The sequence below is a fragment of the Panicum virgatum genome, chromosome 9N (genome assembly GCF_016808335.1).
Source record: "Panicum virgatum strain AP13 chromosome 9N, P.virgatum_v5, whole genome shotgun sequence".
NCBI classification, from domain to species: Eukaryota; Viridiplantae; Streptophyta; class Magnoliopsida; order Poales; family Poaceae; genus Panicum; species Panicum virgatum.
Window position 1 is genome coordinate 14,405,101 of NC_053153.1, and position 27,689 is coordinate 14,432,789.

The 27,689-nt window shown below is 49.3% G+C and overlaps 2 protein-coding genes across 2 annotated transcripts; both read right to left on the minus strand.

Moving 5' to 3' along the window:
• Nucleotides 1-18,803: 18,803 nt before the first annotated feature.
• Nucleotides 18,804-19,651, minus strand: LOC120692603 (auxin-responsive protein SAUR71-like). The gene has a single exon (XM_039975971.1). The coding sequence runs from the start codon at nucleotides 19,447-19,449 to the stop codon at nucleotides 19,129-19,131; it is 321 nt and encodes a 106-aa protein (XP_039831905.1). The 5' UTR covers nucleotides 19,450-19,651; the 3' UTR covers nucleotides 18,804-19,128.
• Nucleotides 19,652-23,479: 3,828 nt separating this feature from the next.
• Nucleotides 23,480-24,098, minus strand: LOC120692480 (auxin-responsive protein SAUR71-like). The gene has a single exon (XM_039975789.1). It carries the CDS (start codon nucleotides 23,988-23,990, stop codon nucleotides 23,649-23,651), a length of 342 nt encoding a protein of 113 aa, XP_039831723.1. The 5' UTR covers nucleotides 23,991-24,098; the 3' UTR covers nucleotides 23,480-23,648.
• Between the last annotated feature and the right edge of the window lie 3,591 nt (nucleotides 24,099-27,689).

A 27,689-nucleotide genomic window follows, 5' to 3' on the forward strand; every position in this document is an offset into this window, starting at 1 on the left:
CCTTTTATTCCGAATCTTTGCATGCCTTTCCAAGGTGATACTTTTAAATAGACATGGTCACCGACCTTAAAGATGAGTGGATCCCTTCTTTTATCCGCAAAGCTCTTCTACCGAGATTGTGCAATCTTTAAGTTGGCTTGGATACGACGGACTTGTTCTTCGGCCTCTTGAACCATGTCGGGTCCAAAAATCCTTTCACCCGCTTCAGACCAATTCAAAGGTGTTCGACATCGACGACCGTATAATGCTTCAAATGGTGCCATTTTGATGCTCTCTTGATAGCTATTGTTATAAGAAAATTCCGCTAATGGCAGACATTGATCCCATTTATGTGGATAGGCTAAAACACAAGCACTGAGCATATCTTCTAAAATCTGATTGATTCTCTCAGTTTGGCCATCTATTTGAGGGAGGTAAGCAGAGCTGTGAATCACACGAGTTCCTAAGCAAGTATGCAATTGTTCCCAAAAGCGAGCAGTGAATTGGCTTCCACGATCAGAGATGATAGTCTTGGGTATACCATGCAGGCATAAGATACGCTCAATGTATAACTCAGCATATTTCTTTGTTGAATAACGAGTGTTAACTGGAATGAAATGTGCTGACTTGGTTAGCCTGTCGACCACAACCCAAATAGAATCGTATCCCTTTTGAGTTCGTGGCAAACCAACTATGAAATCCATACTGATATCCTCCCATTTCCATTCAGGAATGTTCAATGGTTGAAGAGTTCCAGCTGGCCTGAGATGACTGGCTTTAACCCTTCGACAGATATCACACTTTGACACATACTTGGCAATTTCTCTCTTCATTCTCGTCCACCAAAATCGTTGTTTTAGGTCTTGATACATCTTGTTGCTACCCGGATGGATTGATAGTCGAGAGGTATGAGCCTCATCAAGAATTTGTTTTCTGAGCTCAAAATCCTTAGGCCCCACTAATCGGTTTTTGAACCATAACACATTCTCACTATCTTGGTGGAAACAATTGACTTTAGGATCTCCTTCTGATATCCTTCTCTGAATTTCCTTCACCCCTTTACCTTTCTTTTGTGCCGCAATGACGAGATCACGAAGAGTAGGAGTGAGTTCTAGATGGGCCAATGTGCCATGTGGTACGATACTTAAGTTCAGCTTTTCCATTTCAAAGCAAAGGGATTCGCTTAATGGTATAGCTGAGATGCAATGACAATGAACTTTGCGACTTAGCGCATCGGCAACCACATTTGCCTTGCCTGGATGATAATGCACTTCGAGCTCATAATCTTTAATCAACTCAAGCCATCTCCTTTGACGCATGTTCAAATCAGCTTGAGTGAAAAGGTATTTGAGACTCTTGTTATCAGTATAGATATTGCACAACGTACCCAGAAGGTAGTGTCGCCAGATCTTCAGAGCATGAACAACAGCTGCTAACTCAAGATCATGAGTGGGATAGTTTTCTTCATGCCTCTTGAGTGATCGAGAAGCATAAGCAATCACTCGGTTCTCCTGCATCAAGACACAGCCAAGTCCGGTGCCGGAGGCATCACAGTAGACATCAAAAGGTTTCGCAGTGTCGGGTTGGGCCAAGATTGGAGCGGAAGTGAGAAGTGTTTTCAATTTCTGGAAAGCTTCCTCACATTGGGTACCCCAATAGAACTTGATGCCCTTTTTTAGAAGTTTAGTCATTGGCTTCGCAATTCGGGAGAATTCTGGGATGAACCGACGATAATACACAGTTAAACCCAAGAAACTGTGGATTTCAGGAACTGAAGTTGGGGCCTCCCAATCAAGTACATCCTGTACTTTACTGGGATCCACGAAAATACCTTCAGCAGATATGACATGACCTAGAAACGGAACTTCCTTCAGCCAGAAGTCACACTTGCTGAATTTGGCATAAAGCTGGTGCTCTCTAAGACGTTGAAGAACTATGTGAAGATGACGAGCATGTTCTTCCTCAGTCTTGGAGTACATCAAGATATCATCAATGAAGACCACGACGAACTTATCTAACTCTGGCATGAATACTGAATTCATAAGGTACATGAAGTAAGCGGGAGCATTGGTTAATCCGAAGGACATCACCAAATACTCGTAGAGACCATAACAAGTAGAGAAGGCTGTTTTTGGTATATCCGCCGGTCTGATTTTGATTTGATGATAACCAGATCGTAGATCTATTTTTGAGAATACCTTAGCTCCAGCTAGTTGATCAAAAAGAATATCAATACGAGGAAGTGGATATTTATTTTTGATGGTGACTGCATTCAGAGGTCGATAATCCACACATAGCCTCAGCCCGTGATCTTTCTTCTTTACGAACAGAGCCGGGCAACCCCAAGGTGAGATGCTCGGTCGAATAAAGCCTTTATCCAGTAACTCTTGTAACTGAACTTTTAACTCAGCTAACTCACTCGGAGTCATTCTATATGGCCTTCGAGATATGGGTGCTGTGCCAGGCTGTAATTCAATGACAAACTCAATATCCCGATCGGGAGGCATGCCTGGCAAATCCTCCGGAAACACATCGGGGTATTCACAAATCATCGGAATTACTTCTAGAATTTTCCCCTCAAGATGGTATATGACAGTGGTTGGAATTTGATGCTGGAAAAGATGAATATCCATAGAACCATACGTGGAAGAGTTGAATTGAATGATACGAGAAGAGGTATTGATGATAACGCCATGCTTCTTCATCCAATTCATTCCAAGTATGACATCTATCCCTTGACTTGGAAGGACAATGGGAGTGATCGGAAAAAATTTTCCCACCCAAATTAAGGGGAACATTTCGAACTACTTGGCCAGCATTTAACCGGGTGCCAGGTGTCTGAATAATGTAGGGTCTCTCTAGGCATGTTACTTGTAAGTGATGTCGTGCCACACATGCTTCATTGATAAAGGTATGAGATGCTCCCGAATCAAATAACACAGTAACAGGGCAGTGATTAACGGAGAACATACCTGCCATCACTTGGGTGCCCTCCGGAACTTCCTCCAGAGCGGTGTAGTTCACGCGACCAGTCTTGGCAGGTACAATCTTCTTTTTCTGATCCTTCTGGCTGGAACCTTGACTCAGCACAGGAGTCTTGTAGTTATTCTGCCGAGGTGGCAGACGGCAGTCACGTGCAAAGTGCCCCAGGTTACCACAATTGTAATAGGGGTAGTTGTTGGGGCGAGGACCTTGTAGCATTAAAGGCCTCTACTACTGTGTTGGGAAACGGGGTGCCCACTGCTGCTGTTGCTGTGGTGGTCTAGCGACCCAACGACCCTGCTGTGAAGGACGGTTTGAAGCCTGCTAATTCCCTGTCTGAACCAGCTTGTACCTCTGGGGTGCATTGCTGGAGGATCCAGCAGGTGCCTTTCTCTTCTTGTCAGCTTTGTGCGCCAGCGTGGCATCTTCCTGGGTAATGGCTTTATTAACTAGATCGGTAAAGTTGTTGCAAGTAGTGAGAGTTAGTTTGTCCTGAAGCTTTGTGTTGAGTCCCCTCCTGAAGCAATCCTGCTTCTTTTCATCCGTATCCACATGGAAACCACCATATTGGGATAGCTGATTGAAGGTTTGAGCATATTGGAGCACGGTGTTGTTCCCTTGCTTCGGGGCTAGGAACTCTGCCATCTTTCTCCTCATTAAGCTCGTAAGGATGTGGTGGGCTTTAAAAGCTGCCACAAATTCATCCCAAGTGAGACGCGTATTGGCGGGAAGTAGAGCCTTGTGATTGACCCACCATATTTTTGCAGGTCCTCTCAGCTGTTGCGCTACAAAGGCGGCTTTGTCCATCTCCGCGCAATTGAGGATGCTGAACTTATCCTCAATGGTGTGAATCCAAGCATCTGCCTCAAGAGGATCATCTTCCTTGTGGAATAGAGGAGGCTAGGTGGCCAGAAAACCGACATAGTCAGTTTCTGCAGGTGGTAGCGGGGGAGCATGTCGACCTCTGCCAAGATTGGCTTGGGCTTGCACCAGTTGTCTTATCAACTCTGTCTGCTCGTTGCGGTCCGCGATAAGAGCCGCAATAGCTTGAGCCAAAGAGGGAGGTGGTTGAGGCAGTGCTTCGTGATTCTCATTGTCATGATTATCACCCATCTGCAAAATAATCATTCCCCTGGTTAGCCATTTCGCTATCAGGACTAATTCATGCAAATAAAGAATGTGCTTATATAAAATGAACACACGGCATGAATCCTTCCCCTCGCGATATGGTTCACCAAGGGAAGATAAACTAACTTGCTTCAGTTGAAACCGCCTCAACTCAACAAGTTCCGTCCAGAGTAGCGCTAACTTATGCCATACTAAACATTGCTCAACAAGATTTCAGATTCGAAGACGACCAAAGCACAGCTCATAGTTAAAGTTTCACACACTGACAGAAAGATCATTATAGAAGTAATTTTTACAATAAGCAGCCACGCTGCTTAAGCTGGAATAAGGTTCATTACATTACCAACGTCTTGCTACGAACAACAAACTAACATTTAAGAAAGGTTCATAAACGACCCGACAACACACCACTGCGAAAGGAGGGGTCTTACACGACCCGGCTACACACCACACTAGCGAAGGGTTATCCTACATGACTCGAACTACCGAGCCACAAAAGAATTCTCAACCCAAGGTTAGCCTAGAGCACTATGTTGGTCATCCTACCCAACTATCCTACAGTTAGGCTACACTGCAAGGGGAGAATCGACGCTATCCAGCTACGTCCTCACGGAGTCCCAGGTCCTGACTCCACTCCAGACACTCCCTCGATCTCCTCAGGGTCTTCTTCTTCTTCTTCCTCTTCTTTTGGCTCCTCCTCAGCTGCCTCAGCCTCCATGTCTGCTGCTGCCTGCACCTAAGCTTGGACGTCCTCAATCAACTCATGGGCCTGCTGAAGCTGCCCCTCAAGATGCTGCACCATCTGAGTCCTGTTCTCCAGCTCCTCCTGCAACTCCTAAATCCTTATCTTTCTAGCTCTGGACTTGGCCTTCAGGGTCTTGATCTTGTCTTGGGTACCAATCATGTGCTGCTCATGGAGGTGAGCCTCTCGAGCCTTGCTCCTGCATATCGCATTTTCCTCACGAAGCTGCTCATACATGTTGATCAAAGCTGAGGAGTAGCAGAACGAGAGGGCCGTCCTGACGTTGTAGTCGGGCATCATGTAGTTCATGTTGCGGTTCACCCGATCTGCATAGGCCTGAGTGGTCTCATCCTTCAAAGGAAACACACTGTAGGGAGTATCCATGATCTCAGCACTATGCTTCTCTGAGAACTCCTCAATGGCCTTCCTAGCAGCAATCTCCCGAGAGTCTGCCAGCTTCCTACCATAGACAGTGAGCTGCCACGAGTCCCATGCCAAGCGAGCGGGGCACGCAGGAATCTTCACGATCATCTGATAGCGCTCGGTGCCCAGCAAGCTAGACTCGTGTCATGAGTACTGTGGGGGCTCATTGTAGTCAAACGCCCTGAGCATCTGCCACAGCAGACGAGGAAAGTGGCCGGTGTGGAGGGCATTGGAGTGCGCCCAACCCTCAGCGTCCACGATCACGTGCGTGAAGCTAGCCATATGTAAGAACACATAGCGCTAACGTAAGCCACAATTTTCAAAAGAAATAGATTTAAATTGGGCAACGCAATATAAATAAATTTTTGAAGAACGCATAGTAAAAACATAGTGGTCCAAATAAATTTTTATGAAGCGCAACCGTAAGCAACAAAACGATCAACAAACTCGGGTATGCAAGATGCAAGATGCATGCACGTTCTAGTGTTTCTCACCCAAACAAGTACCAAAATATGGTATACGAGGACAATCGGTGGCACATTTACGTACTCTCCCTATATATATAGACTAATCGTTCCTACGATCAAGGATTTCATAACGCGCTTAACGTGGTTAGTTTCCTGCAGAAGAACACAGAGTATATAACCACTTCTGGACCCTTCGTGCCAGCGCTCACGAACGGCCCCCATGTGTCCTACGCCACACGGGTAACGCATATGCAGTTTCCCACATATTCACATATACATTACCATCCACTATAGAGATGGCACCCAGACGTTCGACGCTGAATGGGCAGCGCTGCATATGTCATAACAATGTATTCACTTCCCGTACACTCGCCTTACGGAACATCCAAGGGTAGACGTGTCCCAAGGGTCACGGTCATGGCCAACCGCATGACAGGTTTACATCTCGTAACATTGCCTTACGAAATGGCCGTGATCACAATCACACGGTAGGAAATCCGCACTCCATATCAGGTGGCAGATAGCGACAGGCTCGTTTGAATTGAGCCTTATCACCTCCTCGTATGCTCATCATATGGGACCCGCGCACGTATGAAACACGTGGGCTATTCTAAAGGACTACCAAGAATGCGTACCTTGCTTACCTTAGCGTAGGTGCGTCGTTACCGAAGTAAGGTTTAACAAAAAGTAAAAGCTGGAAGTGCTGGAATAAAATAGATACTTAGATGCCACCTAACTTATGTAACATATTTAGGGCATACGAACTATCTATCCTATTCCTTAGCGCATCTAGCGTCAACTTTTCGAAAAACCCGAAATCATTGCAAGGTAAGAGTTACTTAACGTAATTAAGCACACCAGTAATCACCCCAGTGCAATTTAGAGCTCTGATGCCAGCTGTAGCAGCACCGCCCAAATTAAACCGGCTTAAGTGCGCTAACCATCATTTTAATACTTAATCAAGTTACTGTGCACTTAAAATGGTGTAATCTGACAGGCTGTCGGGTAAATCCCGATTAAACTACTGTACTCCAGGATCACAATTGCACTAGTAGACCCGTATGAAGATGAGCACAGGTGATACCAGCATACAGAAATCTTCAAATTAATTTACAACACAGGTTTTACATAAAAGCTTTAAGTACAAACGACAGAGTTCAAAACACAGCGGAAGTTAAAGACCGAGTTCGAAATACAATACGATAACCACGACGACGATACCAGGTGAGCTCCACATCCTGCCCACCGATGTGATGCCAGCCTGCCCGATCTTCACGGGGAAGACGGGGCCCACTCTATGGTCCACCCAGGAGGAAGCGGTTGTCCAATCCAAGATGCACAGACCTCCTCGAAGTCAGCGGGAACACAACCTGCTCAGGAGGGTTAGAACAACAACCCTGAGTATACTAATACTCAACAAGGCTTACCCGACTTTGGGTATACTTAGCCCATTACCTAGACATGCAAAGCTTTTTGTCTCTGGAGTTCTTTTGCTGAAAGGCTACTAGAAGTGAATTCTTACTTTCAATATTTTAGCTAAAGTTTAATACAGCGAGTATTAACTAAAATTCGCCTAAACATCTAGAGCACACATGGTAAAACAGATTAATTCTTCAAAACAACGGATACAACATCCCATCTCCACCTTTCAATGCTGATTCCATTTCTTACTACGATGTGACGCAGTGACCAAGGTTCTCTTAACCGAGAGAGACGGCGAATCGATCCGATTTAAACTTGCAAGGTGGACCTAACTCACATGACACATGTAAACCCCGTCGGGCCACGCGTGTCAACTGTTTCCATCATTACCATGACATATGAACCACGCCTGCTAAAACCCAGGTGGTGGGCCCCTCCCGGTGAACTCCCAGAGAACCCGAAGACGGCATCCTATCCAACACCCGCCAACTTCCACGCCTAGCGTAGCAGGTCGGAATTCAAACTATCGTTGTAAAGCGGTACACAGCTTACCGGTTTCGACTACCTCCTACTTCCGGCATGTGGTTAGTACTGTTCAATCCTCAGTCATCAGGGCCAACAACGGTATGGTCCTCAATCGACACAGGCGGAAGTTCATTTTCTCATCTATTCCATTTCTATACTCCAAACCATTTCCGCCCGGTCTCCAATTATATTTTCCTCTTTGGTTCCTCCTTCAGTAACTTTGCCATTAAACAAGGACTTATCACGCGAGCGACAGGAATCACTCGACTTATACCGAAATCCTATTTAGCAGAGCATTTCTATCGACACCTGCATACTAGTATAGACTCATGGGTACCTAGGGAAAACATGCATACTATGGTTCCATACAACTCCTAGAACATAAATACATAAATACTTAAATAAATATTAATATACTGAAATTATGGGTTATGCTCCAGGGCTTGCCTTGTAGGTCAGCGGGGTTAGCAACTTCTTCAGAAGTGGGCTCGACTGTGCCCTCCTGCTGCTCTCCCACTTGCGGCTCCTGGATCGGCTCGGCGATCAGCTCGTAGGCGGCTTCGTTCGTGGTGTCTACACGTATGAAAAAGAATGCGATGCAACAGTTAGGACACAGTGCGACGCATGAGTGCTCCAGATGCGATGCAATGCGATACAATGCAAAAATTTAACTAGCAACTCTATAAAAGAAAGACATAGCTAGGAACTAATAAAAGTAAAGGCATAACTTGATGACATAAAATAGCAATGAAAATTTTACCAGATCAACATGATAAAGATGAGGCATGCCACAGAATTATTTCAGCTTTTATTGATGATAGAAAGTATTTATTTTAGCCCTAGCAAGCTAAAGCAAACACAAATAGATCTACACAAAAGTGTACAGCAACAGGTCATGAAAATTTTATAGTGTGTTACATATGAAAAGATGAGGCTACTAAATTAATTTCAGAATTTTTAGATCAACAGAACTGCAGACAATAAATAAACAAGCTCAAACACAAAGTAAAATCTAACTGGGAAAAAACTAACAATTGACATGCATGAGTATTTTTCCTCTAAAGTTCTGGATCTAATAAAACTAACAAAATTTACTTTGTATTTTTAGCATTTTTCTGCGAATTTCTATGCAATTTTGAAACTTCAGTCGAAATAAGTAAAAAGAAAAACATAAAGAAAGGGGGGGCTAACAACTGGGCCCCACACGTCAGTGGGAGACCAGCTCCCAGTCGCCCCCTCCCCCTCCCCTGCTGGGCCGAGCTGCGGCCGGGGTGCGGGGCGGGCGGCGGTCGAGCGGCGCGCGTGTGGCGCGGCCCAGAGGCACGCGCAAGGCGGCCCGCGGCGGCGCCATGGCGAGGGCGGCGGCGCACGGCGTCCCCCGCCGGTGAGGTCATACCGGCGGTGCGGCACGGCGGGCGACGGCCAGGGGGCCCAGGCGGCCCTGCGGCTCGCGGCGGTGCCCCGCGAGCGGCGCAGTGGGGCCCCGCGGCGTGCGCCGGTGGTGGCACGCGGCAGCCACGGCGGCGCGGCGGCGTTCCGACGCCGGAGGCCACGGAATCAAGTGGGGAGAAGGTCGGGGAGGACGAGGGGGTTGCGGAGGAGCTCACCGAGGGCTCGTTTCGGGTAGAGGAGAGCCGGGAGAGGGTCGTCGACGGAGAGGGGCGGAGCTCGGGGCGGACGACGATGGCGGATGGCGGTCTACGGCTCGATTTCGGCCGGCGTAGGGCACGGCCGAGCTCATGGAGGGGCGGAGTGGGGGCAGGGCGAGGTCATGCAGCTCGGAGTGCATAGGATCGAGGTGGGGTGGCGAGGAACGGCCGGCGCAGTCGTCGACAGCGAGCTCTGCTCGGCCTGGCTCCGCGCAAGCTCGAGGGCGAAGAGGAACGGGAGGAGAAACCAGAGACGGCACTGGAATGAGATAAGGTCGAGCTTGAGCAGCGTCGAGGCGCGACGGCTGATGTGTGGCGTCGCTGGCGTGTCACCTGCCGCGGTATGGGCACCGGGCGTCATAGTGCCGAGCACTGGAGAACCACTGTTTACTCGTTTGAACAATTTTGACTCGAATTTGACCAGCTGAAACTCCAATTTTCATATAGAAACTTGGAATTTGACCAAAATAAAAGTTGTAGAGGAAAAGAAGATCTACAACTTTTGTTTTGGGCGAAAGTTGATTTGAGGTTCGGATCATCGAGAAAAACAGGGTCAAACATAGCTAAAATAATGTTTAACGCACGGACTCGGTTAACGCTAATGATGCGCTTAAGCCATGATTAGCGATTAAACACGTGATTAGCGAGTACAATTAACACAGGGGTGTTACAGTTTTTCAAATGGGCAGTTTTACACTCATCGGTTGAACCGACGATGACATTTGGAGGGCCGTCGGATTAACCGGCATTGAGTACTTTTTCTGGCAGCTTTTCTCCAACAGCTCTATCCGTGTGAGCTGCCTATATATACACCTCCAATGGGTCATTTTGAAGTCTCTTGACACCAAGCAACACTCATACACTCATTCTCTTGTCGAGAGCCACCTTGAGCTTCACATTCCACTCATTTGATCATTCAATCATCCAAGAAGCAAGGCTAAGGACTTGAGTAGAGAGAAGCTTGTGTGCATCCGTTCTTGGTGATCGGTTCTTGCTCAAGTGAAGGTCCTAGCTTGTTACTCTTGGTGATTGGCATCATCTAGGCGATCTTGGTGATTGAGGTGCTTCTTGCGGAGCTTGCCAAGTTGATTGTGGGAGCCCGGAGAAGATTGTACGTGGCTTGAGCTCCACCACGCCGGGATGGTGAACGGAGACTCTTAGTGAGCACCCTTGTCTTGGCGACATGGGAGGCGACAAGTCTCTTAGTGAGTGTCACAACGTGGATTAGGGGTGTGTGCCAACACATCGACACCACGGGAAAAAATCTGGTCGTCTCTTGCCAACTCTTTACTTTCAAGCACTTACTTTCATGCAATTTATTCATGTGCTTGACTCTAGAGATCATAACTTAGCTCTACCTTGCTTAGCTTTATATCTTGTTGTTTCCTTTATAGCTTGTGTAGGTTGCTTAGTTAGCCGGTTGGTGAATTGAGCCTTACTAGCATTGCATAGGTTAAGGTTGCTTTGTTTTGTTTTAGAAATTTGAAAAAGGCCCAATTCACCCCCCTCTTGGTCCATCGATCCTTACAAGGGGTCTCACTCTCACCTGAAAGATACCTACATGTGATTGTTGAGGTCATAATGCGGTGAGTCTGTAGATCGATGTTTGTTGCTGAAGCTAAAAGAATGAGATATGTGTTTGTTGCTGCTAACATAAGCGAAGCAGCCATGATAGCAAATTCTCTGAGATTTCTTTTTTTTTTGAAAAGAAAGCAGGAGCACTGCTATGTCATTTAAGAAAAAGAAGCAATTGTACATCACGCGCCGAAGCAAACACCACCTCCACACAAATAACACACGCAGACAACGCACACAACAAAATGCTACACCGCCACAACCTGGGAGAGGAGCCAAAAGTAAGCCACGAAGAACTACGCCATCGTCGCCAACGCCGTGCCACGCCAAAAGCCGCAACCTGCTGCAATCATGAGCGGCAAACCAGAACTCCTCCACCACCGGGTTGTCATCCTCATGCCGCACACACACGACCGTCGATCTCCCAGTTCCAACATTGCTTCAGTAGAACACTCCCGCTGCAGCACCAGTGCAGCCACCTTTAACACTCAATGCATGGGGTATCTCCTCATCCACCGCCTCATACTCCTTAGAAGCAACTACCTTAAAGTGTACAGGGACCTTGCCGCCCGCCATACTGGACACTGCCCAGCCAAGGATCTTTTCCACCGAAACCGCATTGAGAGCCTCACCTTCGCCAAGCCATCACCGGGATCACCACCGCACCATGCGCACCAGTCCAAGGCCTCCAACACCCATGGGCCCTCTGCACCTTGCCGCTAGCATGTAACCAGTGCACCTCCACCTCCGTTGCGCCCGGGCAACACCCCCAAACAAAACACCACCAACACTACTACAAGCCGAGATGGGTCTCAGAAAACGACGCCTCCAAGAAGGGCACGACGCCAATGACGCCGTCGTCGCTCGTCCATAGTTGGATAGGGTTTTCACCCCGAGAACCCCGTGCTGCTGGGCAGGGTACTCCACAATGGCATCCCAACTCGGAAAACGACGCCCCAATGACGCCGCCACCATCGCCACGGACAGGGGTGTCGGTGGAGGCTTTCGCCCGACTGAACCCCAGACCTGCAGCATGCTCACGACCATGTGACAGCAGCTCACTCCCTGCCCCGCAACACCCCTGCTGAAGAGGAGGCCCGGAACAACCCGAAGCGCCACCATAGCACCACGAGCGTACCCAGTGCTGGACGCGCCCAACACAAGCCACCCAGCCCCCACCACCATGGTGGCGCCATTCCTGCAGCGCCGTCGAGGAGGAGAGAAGGGAACGCCACCGAGCACAGCTCCGCTCCCATTGCCCACACGCAGCATGTCGCCAACATCACCCTCGGAAACCTAGCCCAGGGCAGCAAGTGCCGAAGAAACCCCCACCTCGGCCGCCCACAGCCCCACGGCCGGCGCGGGAGCTCGCACAGGCCGCCACCACCACCGCCGAAGCCATCCCGTGCGCCCCCGCACGAGTCCCCGCTGCCGTCGCCGTCCCGCGCGCCACCGCTCGAGGCTCCACTGTAGCCATCCCGCACGCCACTGCACGGAACGCCGCCGCCCCTCGCGCCTCCGCATCTGCAGCCGCCCGCCGTCGGACGCCTACCTCCACCCACCAGCAACAGACAGGCACCCCCTCCGCGCGGCCTCCAGATCCAGTCGAGGGCGGGCCGGATCCGAGTCCCCCAGCCTCCGCCGCCGCCGCAGGGGCCACCGGCGCCGGGGAGGTCCGTCGGGACCGATGTGGCCGCGCCCGCCGCGGAATCCCAGAGGAAGGCGAGAGAGCCGCGCCGCCGCCTTCATTGGGAGCCCACGAACTTTCGGAGCCTCTCTCGGGCAACAGCGCAACGGCAGGCGGCGGTCGGGAGAGGGGCGGCCGCGTGGGGCGATGCGAGCGGCCCTCTTCTCGTTTTCCTATGGGTGTACTCCGGAGGAGGTGAGGACCGTCAAAGTCTCTGAGATTTCAAAAGTCTCTCTGCCACGATAGCAGCCGGAGACCAGCAGTCAACAGATTGATGACCCCGTAGAACTGATATGGGAGAATAAATTACACCAGCACGCGCTCGCCTTCTCCCCCCTCGCAGCAACGAAGCAGGGTCCAATAAAAATAGTAAAAAAATTTGTACTCCCTCCGTTCTAAATTATAAGTCATTTCAAGAAATTTGGAGTGTCAAACCATCTCAAAATTTGACCAAAATTATAAAGAGAAACACAAAAATTTATGACATCAAATAGGTATACTATGAAAATATAGTTAACAAAAAATCTAATGATATTTAATTGGTATCATAAATGTTATTATTTTATTATTTAAATTTGGTCAAACTTGAAAAACTTTGACTCTCCAAAATTCTTGGAATGACTTATAATTTGGAACGGAGGGAGTAACCAAAACTATAGGGAGAAATACAAAGATTTATGACATCAAATAGATATACTATAAAAATATAACTAACAAAGAATATAATGATACTTAATTGGTATCGTAAATGTTATTATCTTGTTGTATAAATTTGGTCAAACTTAAAAAATTTTGACTCTCCAAAATTCTTGAAATAATTTGTAATTTGGAACGGAGGGAGTATAGGGGAGAAGCAGCACCGTTGAAACAAGAGTTCCCGCCACGGGGCACTGTCAGGGTACAAGTCCGCCGGAGAGGAAGAAGAAGCAATCAAGAGAAAGAATCAGAGGGAATCAGAGGATTTCAAGGATAGAATGTTTGTTCTCTTGTTTGTTATCCCCCATTCCCTACGCAATGAGTATTTAACTACTCCGGTCACAGGCCGGCCGGTAGGCCCAAATCCAACTCGTCTCGTCTTTGGGCTTTACACTCAAATGGTTTACGGCCCAGTCGCCTTCCGCGTCACCAGAGCGTGCTTAGCCACGAGAAGTCCTGACATAACCCCGCCCTTGAAACCCGGCATGCCCCCAAGCCGGAGCAGAAGGAAAACGGCGACGCAAATCATTTTCATCTTCCCAGGTAGCCAGTGTTGAAGGCATACCTGACCACTGGATCTTGACGCGAGGAACAACCGCGCCCGCATGTGCAACCAGCTTGTGGTCCAACACTGCCACTGGAGATACCTCAACAAACGGATCAGTACTGACAGAACTCAGATCAGAGCTAACCTGAGTGTCGGCGGGAATATGCTTCTTAAGTTGGGAAACATGCACCACGGGATGGATTTTGCAATCAGGAGGAAGAGCCAACTTGTAAGCCACAGCACCCACTTTAGCCACAATCTTAAAGGGTCCAAGGAAGCGATAAGATAGTTTCTGATTACTGCGTGGCGCCACTGAGGATTGGACGTAGAGTTGAAACTTCAGGTATACTGATTCACCGACTGCAAAAGTTCTTTCACAACGGTTCTTATCAGCATGATGTTTCATGCGTTGCTGAGCACGTAGCAATTGCTGATAGATTAACTTGTCAAGCATGTTGCGTTCCTGTAACCAATCCTCCAAGTCTGGAGCCTGACAAGATGAAGGATCAGAGATACCCAGGTGGCGAGGGGACTATCCATAGAGAACTTCAAACGGAGTTTTGCCCAATGCTGTGTGGAAAGCTGTGTTGTACCAGTACTCTGCTTGTGGAAGCCAATCAAGCCACTTTCTGTGACACGCATTCACCAAGCATCTGAGAAAGTTCTCCAAACATTGGTTCAATCGCTCGGTCTGACCATCAGTTTGTGGATGGTAGGATGAGCTCACGAGGAGTTTTGTATCTGTTAAACGAAAAAGTTCTTGCCATACTCGACTGGTGAACACACGGTCTCTGTCAGAAATAATTGCTGAAGGGAGACCATGAAGTTTATACACCAGATTTAAGAAGGCTTGTGCCACCTAGAGAGCAGTGTATGGGTGAGACATCAGGATAAAATGTGCATACTTGGAGAATTTGTCAATCACCACTAGGATCACTATCTTGTTATGTGAGTTTGGAAGACCTTCAATAAAACCCATACACACCACTTGCCAAGCTGCAGTTGGGACTGGCAATGGCTGCAAGAGTCCTGGGGACTTGACATGCTCCACTTTAGCCTGTTGGCATACTGTGCAAGCTGCAACATATTTCTTGACAGTATCCTTAAGTTGAGGCCAAGCAAACAATTGTTTGATTCTCTGATAAGTAGCATTGGAACCAGAGTGTCCTCCTATTCCACTATCATGCAGAGCTTGTAATATATGATTCTGAGCCACATTTTTGTTACCAACCCAGACCCTTCCTTTATATCTGAGCACACCATTCTGCAGCTGAAAGCCCTTGTCATTGGCAGGAGATAGACTGAGCTCAGTTAAGAGTTGCTTTGTAAAATCATCATCAGCATAACCAGCCTGTAACTGTTCCAGCCAGGTGGGAGTACACAGAGAGATAGCCATGAGAGTAGAAACAGGCCTTCTAGATAGGGAATCTGCAACATCATTGTTTATTCCTTTCTTGTACTGAATAGTGTAATCTAAATCCATCAACTTAAGCAAGGCCTTTTGCTGAATCTTGGTATGAATCTTCTGCTGAGTCAAGTGTAAGAGGCTTTTATGATCAGTACGAATAACAAAAGGTTGAGCCTGCAGATAGGTTCTCCACTTGTCAACAGCCATCAAAATGGCAAGACATTCTTTTTCATAATTAGATAATGCTGCATTTCTAGGGCTAAGAGTCTGACTTAAGAAGGCAATGGGATGGCTATCCTACATAACTACTGCTCCCAAACCTATCTCACTAGCATCAGTCTCTACTGTAAAGGACTTGTTGAATTGTGGTAAAGCTAAGACAGGAGCAGTTACCATGGTTTGTTTCAACAGGTCAAAAGCTTCTTGAGTGGTGACAGACCAAACAAAGGGTGTACCTTTTCTGAGTAATAAGGTTAAGGGCCGACTGATCAAGCTATAATGTTTGATGAAATGACGATAATATCCAGTAAGGCCCAAGAATCCCCTCACATCTTTAATGTTTGATGGAACTGGCCAGTCCTTGACAGCTTGGATTTTGCGAGGATCAGTAGAGACACCATTGCTGGAGATAACATGTCCCAGGTATTCTATACTGTTATGTGCAAATGAGCATTTGGATGGTTTGGCAAAAAGATTGTTGTCTGGCAGAATCTGAAGCACAGCTGTTAGCAGACAAGCATGATCCTCCAATGTAGGTGAATAAATGAGAATATCATCCATGAATACTAATACCCCTTTCCTTAACAAGGGAGCAAACACCTCACTCATCAAGCCTTGAAAGGTTGCAGGTGCGTTTGTCAAGCCAAAGGGCATCACCACAAATTCTTACAAGCCTTGATGGGTACGAAATGGTGTCTTGTGGATATCTTGAGGGGCCACCCTGATCTGATGATAGCCTGAGCGTAAGTCCAATTTAGAAAACCATGCTGAACCAGCTAATTCATCAAGCAACTCTTCCACAATGGGCATGGGGTGTTTGTTCTTGACAGTGACAACATTCAACTTTCGGTAGTCGATATAAAATCGCCATGAGCCGTCTTTCTTTCGTACCAATAAGACCGGGGAGGCAAAAGGACTGGAACTGGTTCGGATTAATCCTTTTTGTAGCATTTCTCTTAACTGTTTTTCCACTTCATCCTTTTGATCTGGTGGAAAACGATAAGGTCGAGCATTAACTGGTTGGGCACCTGGAAGCAGGTCAATAGTGTGATCACACCGACGCTGTGGTGGTAGAGCAGTAGTGTCCTTGAACACATGAGGAAAGGTGTCCAACACTGTCTGAATCTCAGGAGGAACAACATTAGATGGAACTGGTTCAGACACAACTGCAATGGTATCCGACTGTCCTGCAGATAATGGTACACGTTGTAACTGGACAATATGTGTTAGTGCTTTCCTTTTGAGGAGACCCTTGAACTTGTGACAGGCTATAGGTCGACAGTTTATGGTGTCAGGCTTCAGACCCTGCAACATGATCCTCTTATCTTGATGCATAAACCTCATTTTCTTCTGTTGCCAATGCACCCACATGGGGCTATGATCATCCAACCAATCAGCTCCCAAAATAATGTCAAAACTGCCCAAAGCTAAAACTCGCATATCCTGGGTGAAACAATGCCCCTGAGTCCACCATTGCAACTGTTCTACCAATCCAGAACAGCTAACTGAACCCCCATCAGCCACAACAAAATGTTCTGAAGATATCGGTGTCACAGACAATTTTTGCTGTTGGACCACCGATTCACTGATGAAAGAAGAAACACTCCCTGAGTCAACCAAAATAAGTACTTCTTGCTTACCAATGAAACCCTGCAACTGCATTGTTCTTATTTTCTTTTGGGTTGGCACAGAAGTAGTAGATAAAGCCATGAGAGAAGAGTCCACTGGACTACAGAGATCCCCATCATCAGAGGTATCACCATCAAAATGATCCAGGACTTCCAACAGTTCTTCAATGATGTGCAAAGGCGCTTGTTGAGGGCATTGGTGTTGTTTACTCCACTTCTCACCACATTTAAAACAGAGACCCTTATCTCTGCGATAAGCTTTAAGAAGATCCAGCTTATCATTGGGTTTAGAATCTTCAGATGACTTGGTGTCACTTTTCTGCTTCCCTTTGTCAAAAGAATACCCAGACTTAACAAGAGATTTGACAGAACAGCCATTATCATGCTTGGATGGAAACTTCTTCTTGCTAAGCTCCAACTCTGATTCCTGCAAAAGTGCAAGAGCACTAGCAGTCTCCACATCTTTGGGGCGGTGTAGGGTAATTGCAGAATGAATTTCATCTCTAAGACCATGCAAAAAACGAGTGACAAAGAAGACATGATCATAAGCCGGGTTGTAAAGCAAGATGTGGTGGGAAAGTTCGATGAACCTATTATAGTACTCCTCAGCTGAGCCTGTCTGCTTAAGAGCATTAAATTGATTCATATGGGTTTGGTATTGGTGACGATCAAAGCAATCACAAACTAAGGTGCAGAACTGGTCCCAATCTGAAATGCGTCCCTTACACTCGACAGAATGGAGCCAAGAGGCCGCTGTGCCCGAAAAATTCAGAGCGGCAAAACGAGTTTTCGAGGACTCACTCACCCCATAGACATTGAAATACATCTCACAACGATCTCTCTACAACCTAGGGTTTTCGCCGTCAAATTTGGGGAAATCTAGTTTGGGCAGAGGAGGTGAACGACCAACAGAGTGGTGATCAATACGATGAGGAGGTGGCTCAGGAAACATACCCGTGACCGGGTGTGGCGGATGGGATCCGAGAATCCCACCGCAAACATCCCGGTGGTGGTGGTCGACGTGGTGCCCGCTGGGCCGCTCCGAAGACGATGCAGATGGGCACATGTCTTGGGGTGGAGCCAAATTGAGGTCGAACGGGTTGAAGTTGTGCGCGGACGGGTGCGGCGGTGCTGTCGTCGGGCGAACGGGCAGCAGAGGTGGTCGCGAGGAGGAGGGCAGCGCTTGCTCCGAATGTTGTGTAGGCGACGCGGTGTTGGTAGTCGAGGACAGCAGCTTGGCCATCGTCGCGTCCGCGGTGGAGCGCCACTCCTCGAGGCCCGAAAGCTTGTCGAGCATCTTCGTCATCACGGCTTCAAACCCGTCGAACCTCTTCGTGAGCTCGTCCATGGAGGTAGTCATCTGCGACTCGAACCTCGTGGCCTTGCGCGGAGCCAGGGCGCAGCCGAGTCACGTTCCTGCACTACAACCTAAGCGGCGCGATAGGGAGTGGGCGACGGCGCCGGAACGGCTAACTGGCGCTATGCGGTGGCCGCCGCCGACTGGAAGTCGGTGGCGGGGCATGGGCGCCGAGCTTGGAAGAGGCACCGGCGAAGCGGCCACACTATTGGGGAACGACACGGCGGCTGCAGGAACGGAACTGGATTGGGAAAAAAAATTGGGCTCCCAATCGAGAGGCTCGTGATACCAGATGTCAGGGTACAAGTCCGCCGGAGAGGAAGAAGAAGCAATCGAGAGAAAGAATCAGAGGGAATCAGAGAATTTCCAGGATAGAATGTTTGTTCTGTTCTTTGTTATCCCCCACGAGTATTTAACTACTCCGGTCACAGCCGGCCGGTAGGCCCAAATTCAATCCGTCTCGTCTTTGGGCTTTACACTCAAATGGTTTACGGCCCATTCGCCTTCCGCGTCACCAGAGCGTGCTTAGCCACGAGAAGTCCTGACAGGCACATTGCCACTAATAAAAATGAGTAGTATATTCTTTAAAGAATTTGATCTATCTAACAAAGTTCATCTGTTTTTGTACAGATAAAATGCTAGCCCGCCGCGGGGCCGGGGCGTCGTCCTCGCCGTCGCAGCTTGGCCAGCCTTTTTAGTCGGAGCTGGTCCCGCACCTCTGCGCGGCGCCGTCGAGGACGCGGCGGAAGTGCCCCGCGTCGCAGGGCACCCGCAGCACGCCCGGCTGGCGGTACCCGTACCGCCGCGCCGCCATGTCCAGCAGCTCCGTGACGCACGGGTCGCCGAGCAGCCTCACCGGCACCAGCACGCGCTCGCCTTCTCCCCCCTCGCCGCAGCCGCCGCCGGCGACCATGGGGACGTGGCCCCTCGGGACCTTCTCCTCCTCGCCGGAGCCGGCGGCAGCCCGGGAGGGCGACTCGCCGCCGCCGCCGCCGATCTTCCTCTTCCACGCCATCGCGCCGCGCCCGGCCGGTGCTCGGCTGCTGCGAGGCTGCGACTGCGGGTGGTTCAGGTCGGTGTTCACGGGCTCGCCACCTCGGTCGTCAGCTGCGGAGGATCCGAGATAGAGCCGAGAGGTGGCCGGGTTTATATAGATAGGGAGGCCAAGCGTGACACCGCGGGCCGGGTGAGAGATGAGGAGTATCGGTGGAGCTCGCGTCCGTCCACGCGCTGTCGCTCTTCAGATTGGACGCTTCTGGCGGGCGGCCGGGAAGAAGACCACGGTTTGAGCAACTGCGACGAGCCCGGATGCCGCGCGCCTTCCCTCTGCGCAATTTTTCTGCGACCAAGATGCCCCAACATTTCCGGCAAGGCGGCAAGAGGTGTGGGGGGTTTTTTGGTTCACACACAAAGCTCAATCCCCATGACAAAGTCATAAGAACTGTGCGTTGTTCCGTGATCGCGCTACGGAGCTATGGAATTTCTGGAGAATTGATCGTGCGTGGGACCCTGGAGAGAAATTTGAAGCACGAGATGAGCAGATGGCAAGGAAATCCAAACATGTTGCACGTGATGCACGGAAAGAACGTGCTTAGCTTCAAGTTAATATTATGTTATCCGAGGGACTTTTGTAAGTTGGCTATACCACCACAACTGAGATGCTTTTGGAAAAGTTATTAATTTATTGGGTCAAGTTCGTTCTTAGGTCTCTACAAAGTGATGCTGATGCTTGCCTAGCGCATCGAAAAGGTTAGGCTGTTTTTCTACTGCGTAGTTTGTTCACTAATTCTTTCTCGGCTATCAGATTAACACTGAAGATTAAAGTTCCCTGTTAAGTAATAAATCACGTCCACCTCTGTTACGTACCTTTGTACATAAACTGCAGTTTGAAGAAGAATTGAGCAACCAGTAAGTTACGGCAAGAGTGTACGAACACGATTTGCTATTATAATTGGATTACGAGCATGTACATTAAGCTGCGACGGAGCGGCCGTCTACACTGCTCAACCCAATGCTAACTAGAAGCGAGCCCAATGCAACAGTCGACCTCGGCAGCTCACGTGGAGGTGAGAGTGTGGAGAAAAATCGTAGGACCCGCTCGTAGCAGATTCCTGCCAAAACTAAACAGAAAGGTCTTAATCTAACCTGTATCTCAGTATCTGATTCACGTGGGAAGAATTATTGTGCTTGCTGTAACACCTGCCTCGCGGACGGTCCGCTCGGGGTCGGCGGACGGTCCGTCCAGACAACATCCAGATATTTATCTGGATGGATGTGGGACTCGCCTGTCATTCCTCCTCTTCCTCCTCACTTCGACCAGAGCCGAGCGGAGCTCGTGCGCTCACCCCGTCGGCGCCCCCTTCCGTCGATCTCCCTCCTCCGGCCACCAAACCTCGATTCCTCGCGCGAGAACCTTCCCCGGCACCTCCTCCACCTTCCCAAACCCCCATTCCGGCTTCTCCCCGGCCGGAATCGCCCAACCACCGCCGGTCACCATTGGAGGTGCTTGAAGCTTTGCTCCACCGTCGATCCACCTCTCCGGTCGTCCTCCGCTCGAACCGACTGCGGGAATGGATTCGTGGTGAGTTCCTTGTGCTCCCCGGTCTTTTTCCCCTTCTGTGGTGTGTCGCCGGCGCCGGTGAATGGCCGCCGCCGTCGCCGCCGCACTTGCTGCCGCCTGTGGCGCGGGTCAAAAGTTATGTATCGCGGATGGTCCGCTTGGGAGGTGCGGATAGTCCGCCGGTCAGATTAGATTTCGTCCAGAGACGATGTTGTCTCTGGTGGTTTAGCATAACTGAACTGCGGACGGTCCGCTATAGGAGAGCGGACGGTCCGCCGTTGAAACTTGAAATTTGTCCAGAGACGATGTTGTCTCTGGTGGGGTTCGCAGGATTGAGCTGCGGACGGTCCGCTATTGGAGAGCGGACAGTCCGCCGTAGAGTCTTTTGTACAGAGACGTTGCCGTCTCTGGTGGACTGGATAAATGAACTGCGGACGGTCCGCCAAGGGGGGCCGGACAGTCCGCCGGTAGGATTAGAAATTGGTCCAGAGGCGTTGTTGTCTCTGGTGGGTTGGCGTAGGTGTATTGCGGACAGTCCGCAAAGGGTGAGCGGACAGTCCGCCGTATGGATTGAAGTTTGTCCAGAGAGATAATTGGTTCTGGTAGGTCGGTAGAATGGTATGGCGTACGGTCCGCCACTTGGGCGCGGACAGTCCGCAGGGCGTTCCAGTTGAAGTAAAATATTTACATCATTGAGCTGCACTCATTTATTTCATATGCATACGTGTAGCATCCGCAGCTGAGGGCGCCGTATTTGAAGTGATTGCGGCACCGCAGGAGCAGCCGGCGCAAGCCCAAGAGGAGAGGTGTGAGAACCCGGCCCAAGGCCCGTCTAACCCCAGCTTTGAGCAGCAGCCCGAAGGCAAGCCCCGGTGCACACCCTATTAATTTAAATTATGACACCTATATATGTATTTATTACTTATGCAATACGTTTAGGAGTTGTTTGAAACCCTAGTTGCATAAACCCTAGGTGTCCTTGAGTTGTACTAGTATGTATAGGACGATAGAAATGCTATGCTAGATAGGGTTCGGTAGAAGTCGAGTAATTCTTGGTTACTCGCGAGATATAGGATAGTTTTATGTTTCCAGATATGAGTTACTAATTTATGGATGAAAGTCTTGGAATGAAAGAAAGAATAGAATCTGAGACCGGGCGGGAGAAGTGTAGTTTCGCCTGTGTCGGTTAAGGACCGAGCCGTTGTTGGCCCTGCTGATCATGTTTGAACTGTACTAACCGCATGCCGGGAGTAGGAGGTAGTCGAAACCGGTAAGCCTAGTACTGCCTCGCTTCGAAAGTACAGAACTTCATCACCACCCCTTAGGGCGAGTCGAGTAGTCGCGGAGAAACGGGATGCATATGTTTACTTTTGGTGGTCTCTCGTTGAGCTCGGCTGACTATATGAAGGTGGGGTGGTTCTGTAGTTCGAGGCGGGGAGGGGAAGGGTTGGTGCGTGTGGTCCGACGGGGCTAATGCGTGCCGTGTTGGTTAGGTCCACCTTGCAAGGTTAAATCGAATCGATTCGCCGTCAGTCGCTCTTGGATTTGAGCACCTTGGTCACTGCGTCGCAGCGTAGTGTTGTGATGGAATAATGATTATACCTATGTTGATGAACATATGATTTATTATTTATTGCTCCACTATGTTTGCTCTAGATTTGGTTATGCAAATATAAGACTCTGTTAATTTATATAGAACTTGGGCTAAAATAAGGAAAGTGAGGAATTAACTTAGTCGCTGTTTTCTGCAAGATAACCACCAGCCAAAAGCCTTGCATGTTTAGATATGTGGGCTAAGTTATACCCACTGGTCGGGTAAGCCTTACTGAGTATTAGTATACTCAAGGTTTGTTGCCACAATTATTTCAGGACACGCATACGTAGACTTCTGTCCCTGCTGCGTCAAGTTCATCCGTCGGGACACAGAGGGATGGGAGGTTGCGGAGCCGGATGTTTAGTTAGGGACCTTCCGAGGTTACACTTTTGGTAGTTGTATGTCCTTTTCCCTACTCGAACTCTAATTTCGGTAGTGTAAAGTTTATAAACTATGGAGGTATTCAAACGGGGTTTGTAAAATTTAAGGTGAAATCGTATGTATATTTGTTGTATTTCTATATATGTGTCGTGCTTGTACCATCTACGCCCACCTTCGCGTGGGACTATCGGTGATGTTTCGATCGGGACGTGGGTTGAGAAAGGATCGCCAAATTAAGCCGTTAAGCTAATGAGCCCGATGTGTTCAAATGACAGTCATTATGCTTAATTAGAGTTTTAATTTGGCGGTTCCGTCACACTTGCAACCTGCAGACGTTTGTAAATACAGAGATGAACTTTGGAAGGTTCGCACACCAAACGGTCGAGTAACCGATCGACTACAGGCCTGCAGCAGAAATTTAAGCCTCGAATCGAAGTAGCTACTGGAAGAAGCAAAAATTTCAGGGGCAGCTTTCACATTACTTGATGGTGCATTATGTGCTCACAAAAGTGTAGAGAAACTGCAGTTTTCATTTTAGAAGTCCTGAGCAGGTATCCGCACCTAATTTGCACCGTTTATTCAACAACGGAGAATATCAGCTAATAAGAATCATCATTCATTGGTAAGCTCCCTACATCTAGGAAATATGGTCGATCTATCCTATCACAGATTAAGCTAATCAATCATCTGGTAGGAGTACAAGACTACAAGCACTGTCGCCGCACACATGGGGGGCGCGTCCTCCCATCTCGTGGCCATGCAGCTCTACTAGTCTCTGCATGGCGCCGTCGACGACCTGGCGGAACCGCCCCGCGTCGCAGGGCACCCGCAGCACGCCCGGCTGGCCGTACCCGTACCGCTGCGCCGCCATTTCCAGCAGCTCCGCGACGCGCGGGTCGCTGAGCAGCCGCACCGGCACCAACACGCGCTCGCCTCCGCCGGCCACCACCATGGGGACGTGGCCCCTGGGCACCCTCTCCTCCTCGTCCCCGCCGCCGCCGCTCTTCCTCTTCCACACCATGGCTGGACGGACCGAGCTGCGGGCGTGCGGCGGCGTCTGTCCGGCGATCGATCGAGATCGCTCTCGATCGGCGTGGTTGTTGGATCGCGTCTTCTCGTTGGACTCGGTGGTCGGCAGCTGCGGGAGAACAAGCGAGGAGGTGCGGGATGATTTATAGGGCGGGCAGAACACTACTGTAGAACAGAGCGCGACGGGCCGGCAAGAGCTCGCGTTCGTCCACCACGTGCGCGAAGGACTGGGGGGAGAGACTACAAGCTTGAGCAACTGGGACGCGCGCGGCTTCGTGGCGGGTGGAGCTTGGTTCATGGTGGTTGGTTGGCGAATCTTTTGACCGACCGGCGCGGCCGATGGGACCAGGAGGCGTGTCCCTGAATACCGTGTGTGCAGGTCCAAGATATCGAGCTGAGCAAGCTGATGGCCCGTCAATTCCCTGGGAAACGACATTGTGGATTAGATTCGGTGCATGGTTGAACAGACCCGGTTGAAAAAGGGCTCTCTGCACGGATCGGGAACGTGGAGGTGAATCAACGGTGATCTGGGATGGGAGCATGTGCCGAGCGGAGCAAATCTGACTACTGCAATTAGGCTGTGGACTGATGCTGCTTCCTACTACTACAAATCTACGGTCGCAATTGGGTTGGACATTGGGAGCATGTCGTCCCAGCATCAGTCTAGAGTCAAACAAACTCAGGTAGAGGAGGGGGCTCGCACGATGAATGGAAGCCTGAAATAGGAGGCAAACGAACTCAGGTAGAGGAGGCAAACAAACATGGAAGCAACCTGACTGGTCCGCAAGGTCACAGTGTCCATTATTCATCCTCGTCTCCACCTGCGCCGTGAGCTCATCTTCATCCTCCAGCTTGCTGCTAAAGCTATCCTTCACGAACAGCAGCTTGAACCTTGTTTCTGTTTGGACGGCAGCTCGGGCTGTTTGTTCCTTGCGGTTGTGTCAGTACTGCTACTACTACGCCACCTGAAGCTGAAGACGTACCGCGCCGAGGAACGCGTACAAGGAAGCCTAATGCTCGTGTACATGGGCCGGAGTGGAAGTAGCCCAAATCGCTAGCGTAAGAGACTTGCTGTCTGACAGCTCGATGGCCAGCTGTGTCCGGCAAAGGCTGTGTTCATTTTCAAAATTTCTCTCTCCAAATTTCACTATTCACTTATCACATCAAATATATTATTTCATGCATGGAGCATTAAATGTAGATAAATAAAAAAATTAATTGTATAGGTTTGATGTACACGACGAGACGGATCTTTTGAGCATAGTTAGGTCATGGTAGGACAACAATTACCATAAACAAAAAATTCTATAGTATACCACAGTGTCTGATGTGACTTTTTTTTACCACTGTTTTACGGATACACAGAGACTCGTGAGGAAGAGGACATGATGTAACAGAACTCTGAACATATCGTTCAAGCTGTCCTCCCAATCCAATTGCTTCCTCCCAATCCCAATTCTCTATATCCGATCCCCTGCTTCTGCTAACATATCTGGTATCAGAGACAATCATCGAGTCCTGGATTCCTTTCCTCAACACAGCCACTTCACCCGTCTGCAGAAGCGGCAGGGCGCCATGAATCCCGACACCAAGTTGATCCTCGACGAGATCCAGAAGCAATTCGCCGAACAAACCGCTCTTCTGGACAAGCGCTTCACTGAAGCCGCCACCGGTTGGGACCAGAAGTTCGCTGAGTTCGAGACCCAGAAGGATGAACGCATCTCCAAAATCGAGTCCGTCGCCGCCTCCCTGGAGGAATGGCGGCCAAGTATCGACGGCCTGGTTGACGATCTCAAGTTGGAGGTCCGCAAACTCACCAAGTACTGGGACCGCCCCGTCCGTGAGCACGAGGTAGGCCACACTGGTCCTCTCCCAGTTCGAGCTGGCGTCGGCGCGCCTTCCTGCCGGAGATCCTGCCAGCCGGCCCAACGGGCACCACGTTGCAGACAATCACCGGGCGGATGGGTACGGGGTTGTCACCACCCTCACCCCTCCCCCGGTCAAGGGTGAGTCGATTCCTCCTCCACCTCCTTTTCCGTGCATAATTCATCAGCCTTCTACTTGGGGAGCTAGATCGAGTTCTCTTACTGTTGGTAGTACTGGATCGAGTGCATTCCTAAGGTTCCCTTTCCTTCCTTCGATGGCGAGAACCCGAAATTGTGGGTCTCTCGGTGCGAGAACTACTTTGAGATGTTTACATTCGAGTCTAGCATGCGCGTCAAGTTCGCCACTATGCATTTTTCTGGGGCGGCCGCTCACTGGCTCCAATCTGTGGAGAAGCGGCTCCGCTCCGCGACTTGGGATGAATTTACTCAGTTGCTGTTAGATCGATTCGGTCGGGAGCAGCAGGAGGTTCTTATCCGTCAGATGTTTCATATGCGGCAGTCGGGCCCTGTTTCTGAATACGTTGAGCAGTTCTCTAAATTGGTTGATCAATTGACGGCCTATGGTCATGTGACTGATCCTTTGTACTACACCATGCGTTTCGTAGATGGTTTATTCGTGCTATAGTGCTTGTTCAACGCCCAAAAGACCTCGATACTGCCTATTCTCTTGCCATTTTGCAGGAAGAGTTGACTGATTCTTCTCGTCGCCGTGAGTATAAGAAGCCTGATGTTGGGTTTTCTTCCAAGTTTTCGCCCAAGGGGGCTCAGCCATTACCTCTGCCACCTGGGGCTGACAAGCAGTCGGTCCCTGTCCACCCTGAAGAGAAGAAGCTCTGTGATGGCAAGTCTGCCGAAGAGAAACTGCGTGCTCTTCGTGCTTTCAGAAGAGCTAAAGGGCTCTACATCAAATGTGCTGAGAAATGGGGTCGTGATCATGTGTGCTCTACCACTATTCAGCTGCATGCTATGCAAGAGGTCTTGGATTTGTTCAATCTGGAAGCACTTGATGATACAGCCTCAGTGCACTCCCAGTCTTCCTTTCAGCATCAGCTTTTTCTCACTCTTTCTGTCCATGCTGCTTCGGGATCAGAGGGACCTCGTACCATGAAATTGGCAGGTTCTATTCAAGGCCATGAGTTGTTGGTTCTCATTGATTCTGGCAGTTCACATTCTTTTCTGAGTCAAAAGATTGCTAACTTGTTGGCTGCAGTCAGCCCAGTGGCTTCTCCTATGCTTGTCCAAGTTGCTAATGGGGAACAGTTTACCTGCTCTTCCTTTGTCAGGAATGCTCAGTGGTCTATGGGGGGGGTTTCAGTTTTCTGCTGATCTTAAGATCTTGCCATTGCCTCATTATGATCTGATTATAGGCATGGATTGGTTGGAAGCATTCAGTCCAATGAAGGTTCACTGGAAATTAAAATGGCTGTCTATTCCTTGCTCATTCAGGGTCTATTGGATGATATGCCTTCAGAGCTGCTAGTCCGCATTAGTGAGCTTTACCTCACCTCCTCATCCACACCTGCTTCTCCACATCCTAGTAGTCAATTACCTGCTCCTATTGCTTCCCCGTTGTAGGAGTTTGAGAACTTGTTTTCTCCTCCTTCTGAGCTTCCACCTCCTCGATACTGTGATCATGTTATTCCTCTCATTGCTGGTGCTAAACCTGTTTATGTACGTCCCTATAGATATCATCCCTCCCTAAAGACAGAAATTGAAAATTAGGTGGCAGAAATGCTGGCTAAGGGTCTCATTCAGCCAAGTGTTTGTGCTTTTTCTTCTCCAGTGTTGCTCGTAAGAAAGAAGGA

What these genes read in the sequence shown, in the direction of transcription:
- LOC120692480 (XM_039975789.1), bottom strand. Translation starts at nt 23,990, where the DNA reads ATGGTGTGGAAGAGGAAGAGCGGCGGCGGCGGGGACGAGGAGGAGAGG.
- LOC120692603 (XM_039975971.1), bottom strand. Translation starts at nt 19,449, where the DNA reads ATGGCGTGGAAGAGGAAGATCGGCGGCGGCGGCGGCGAGTCGCCCTCC.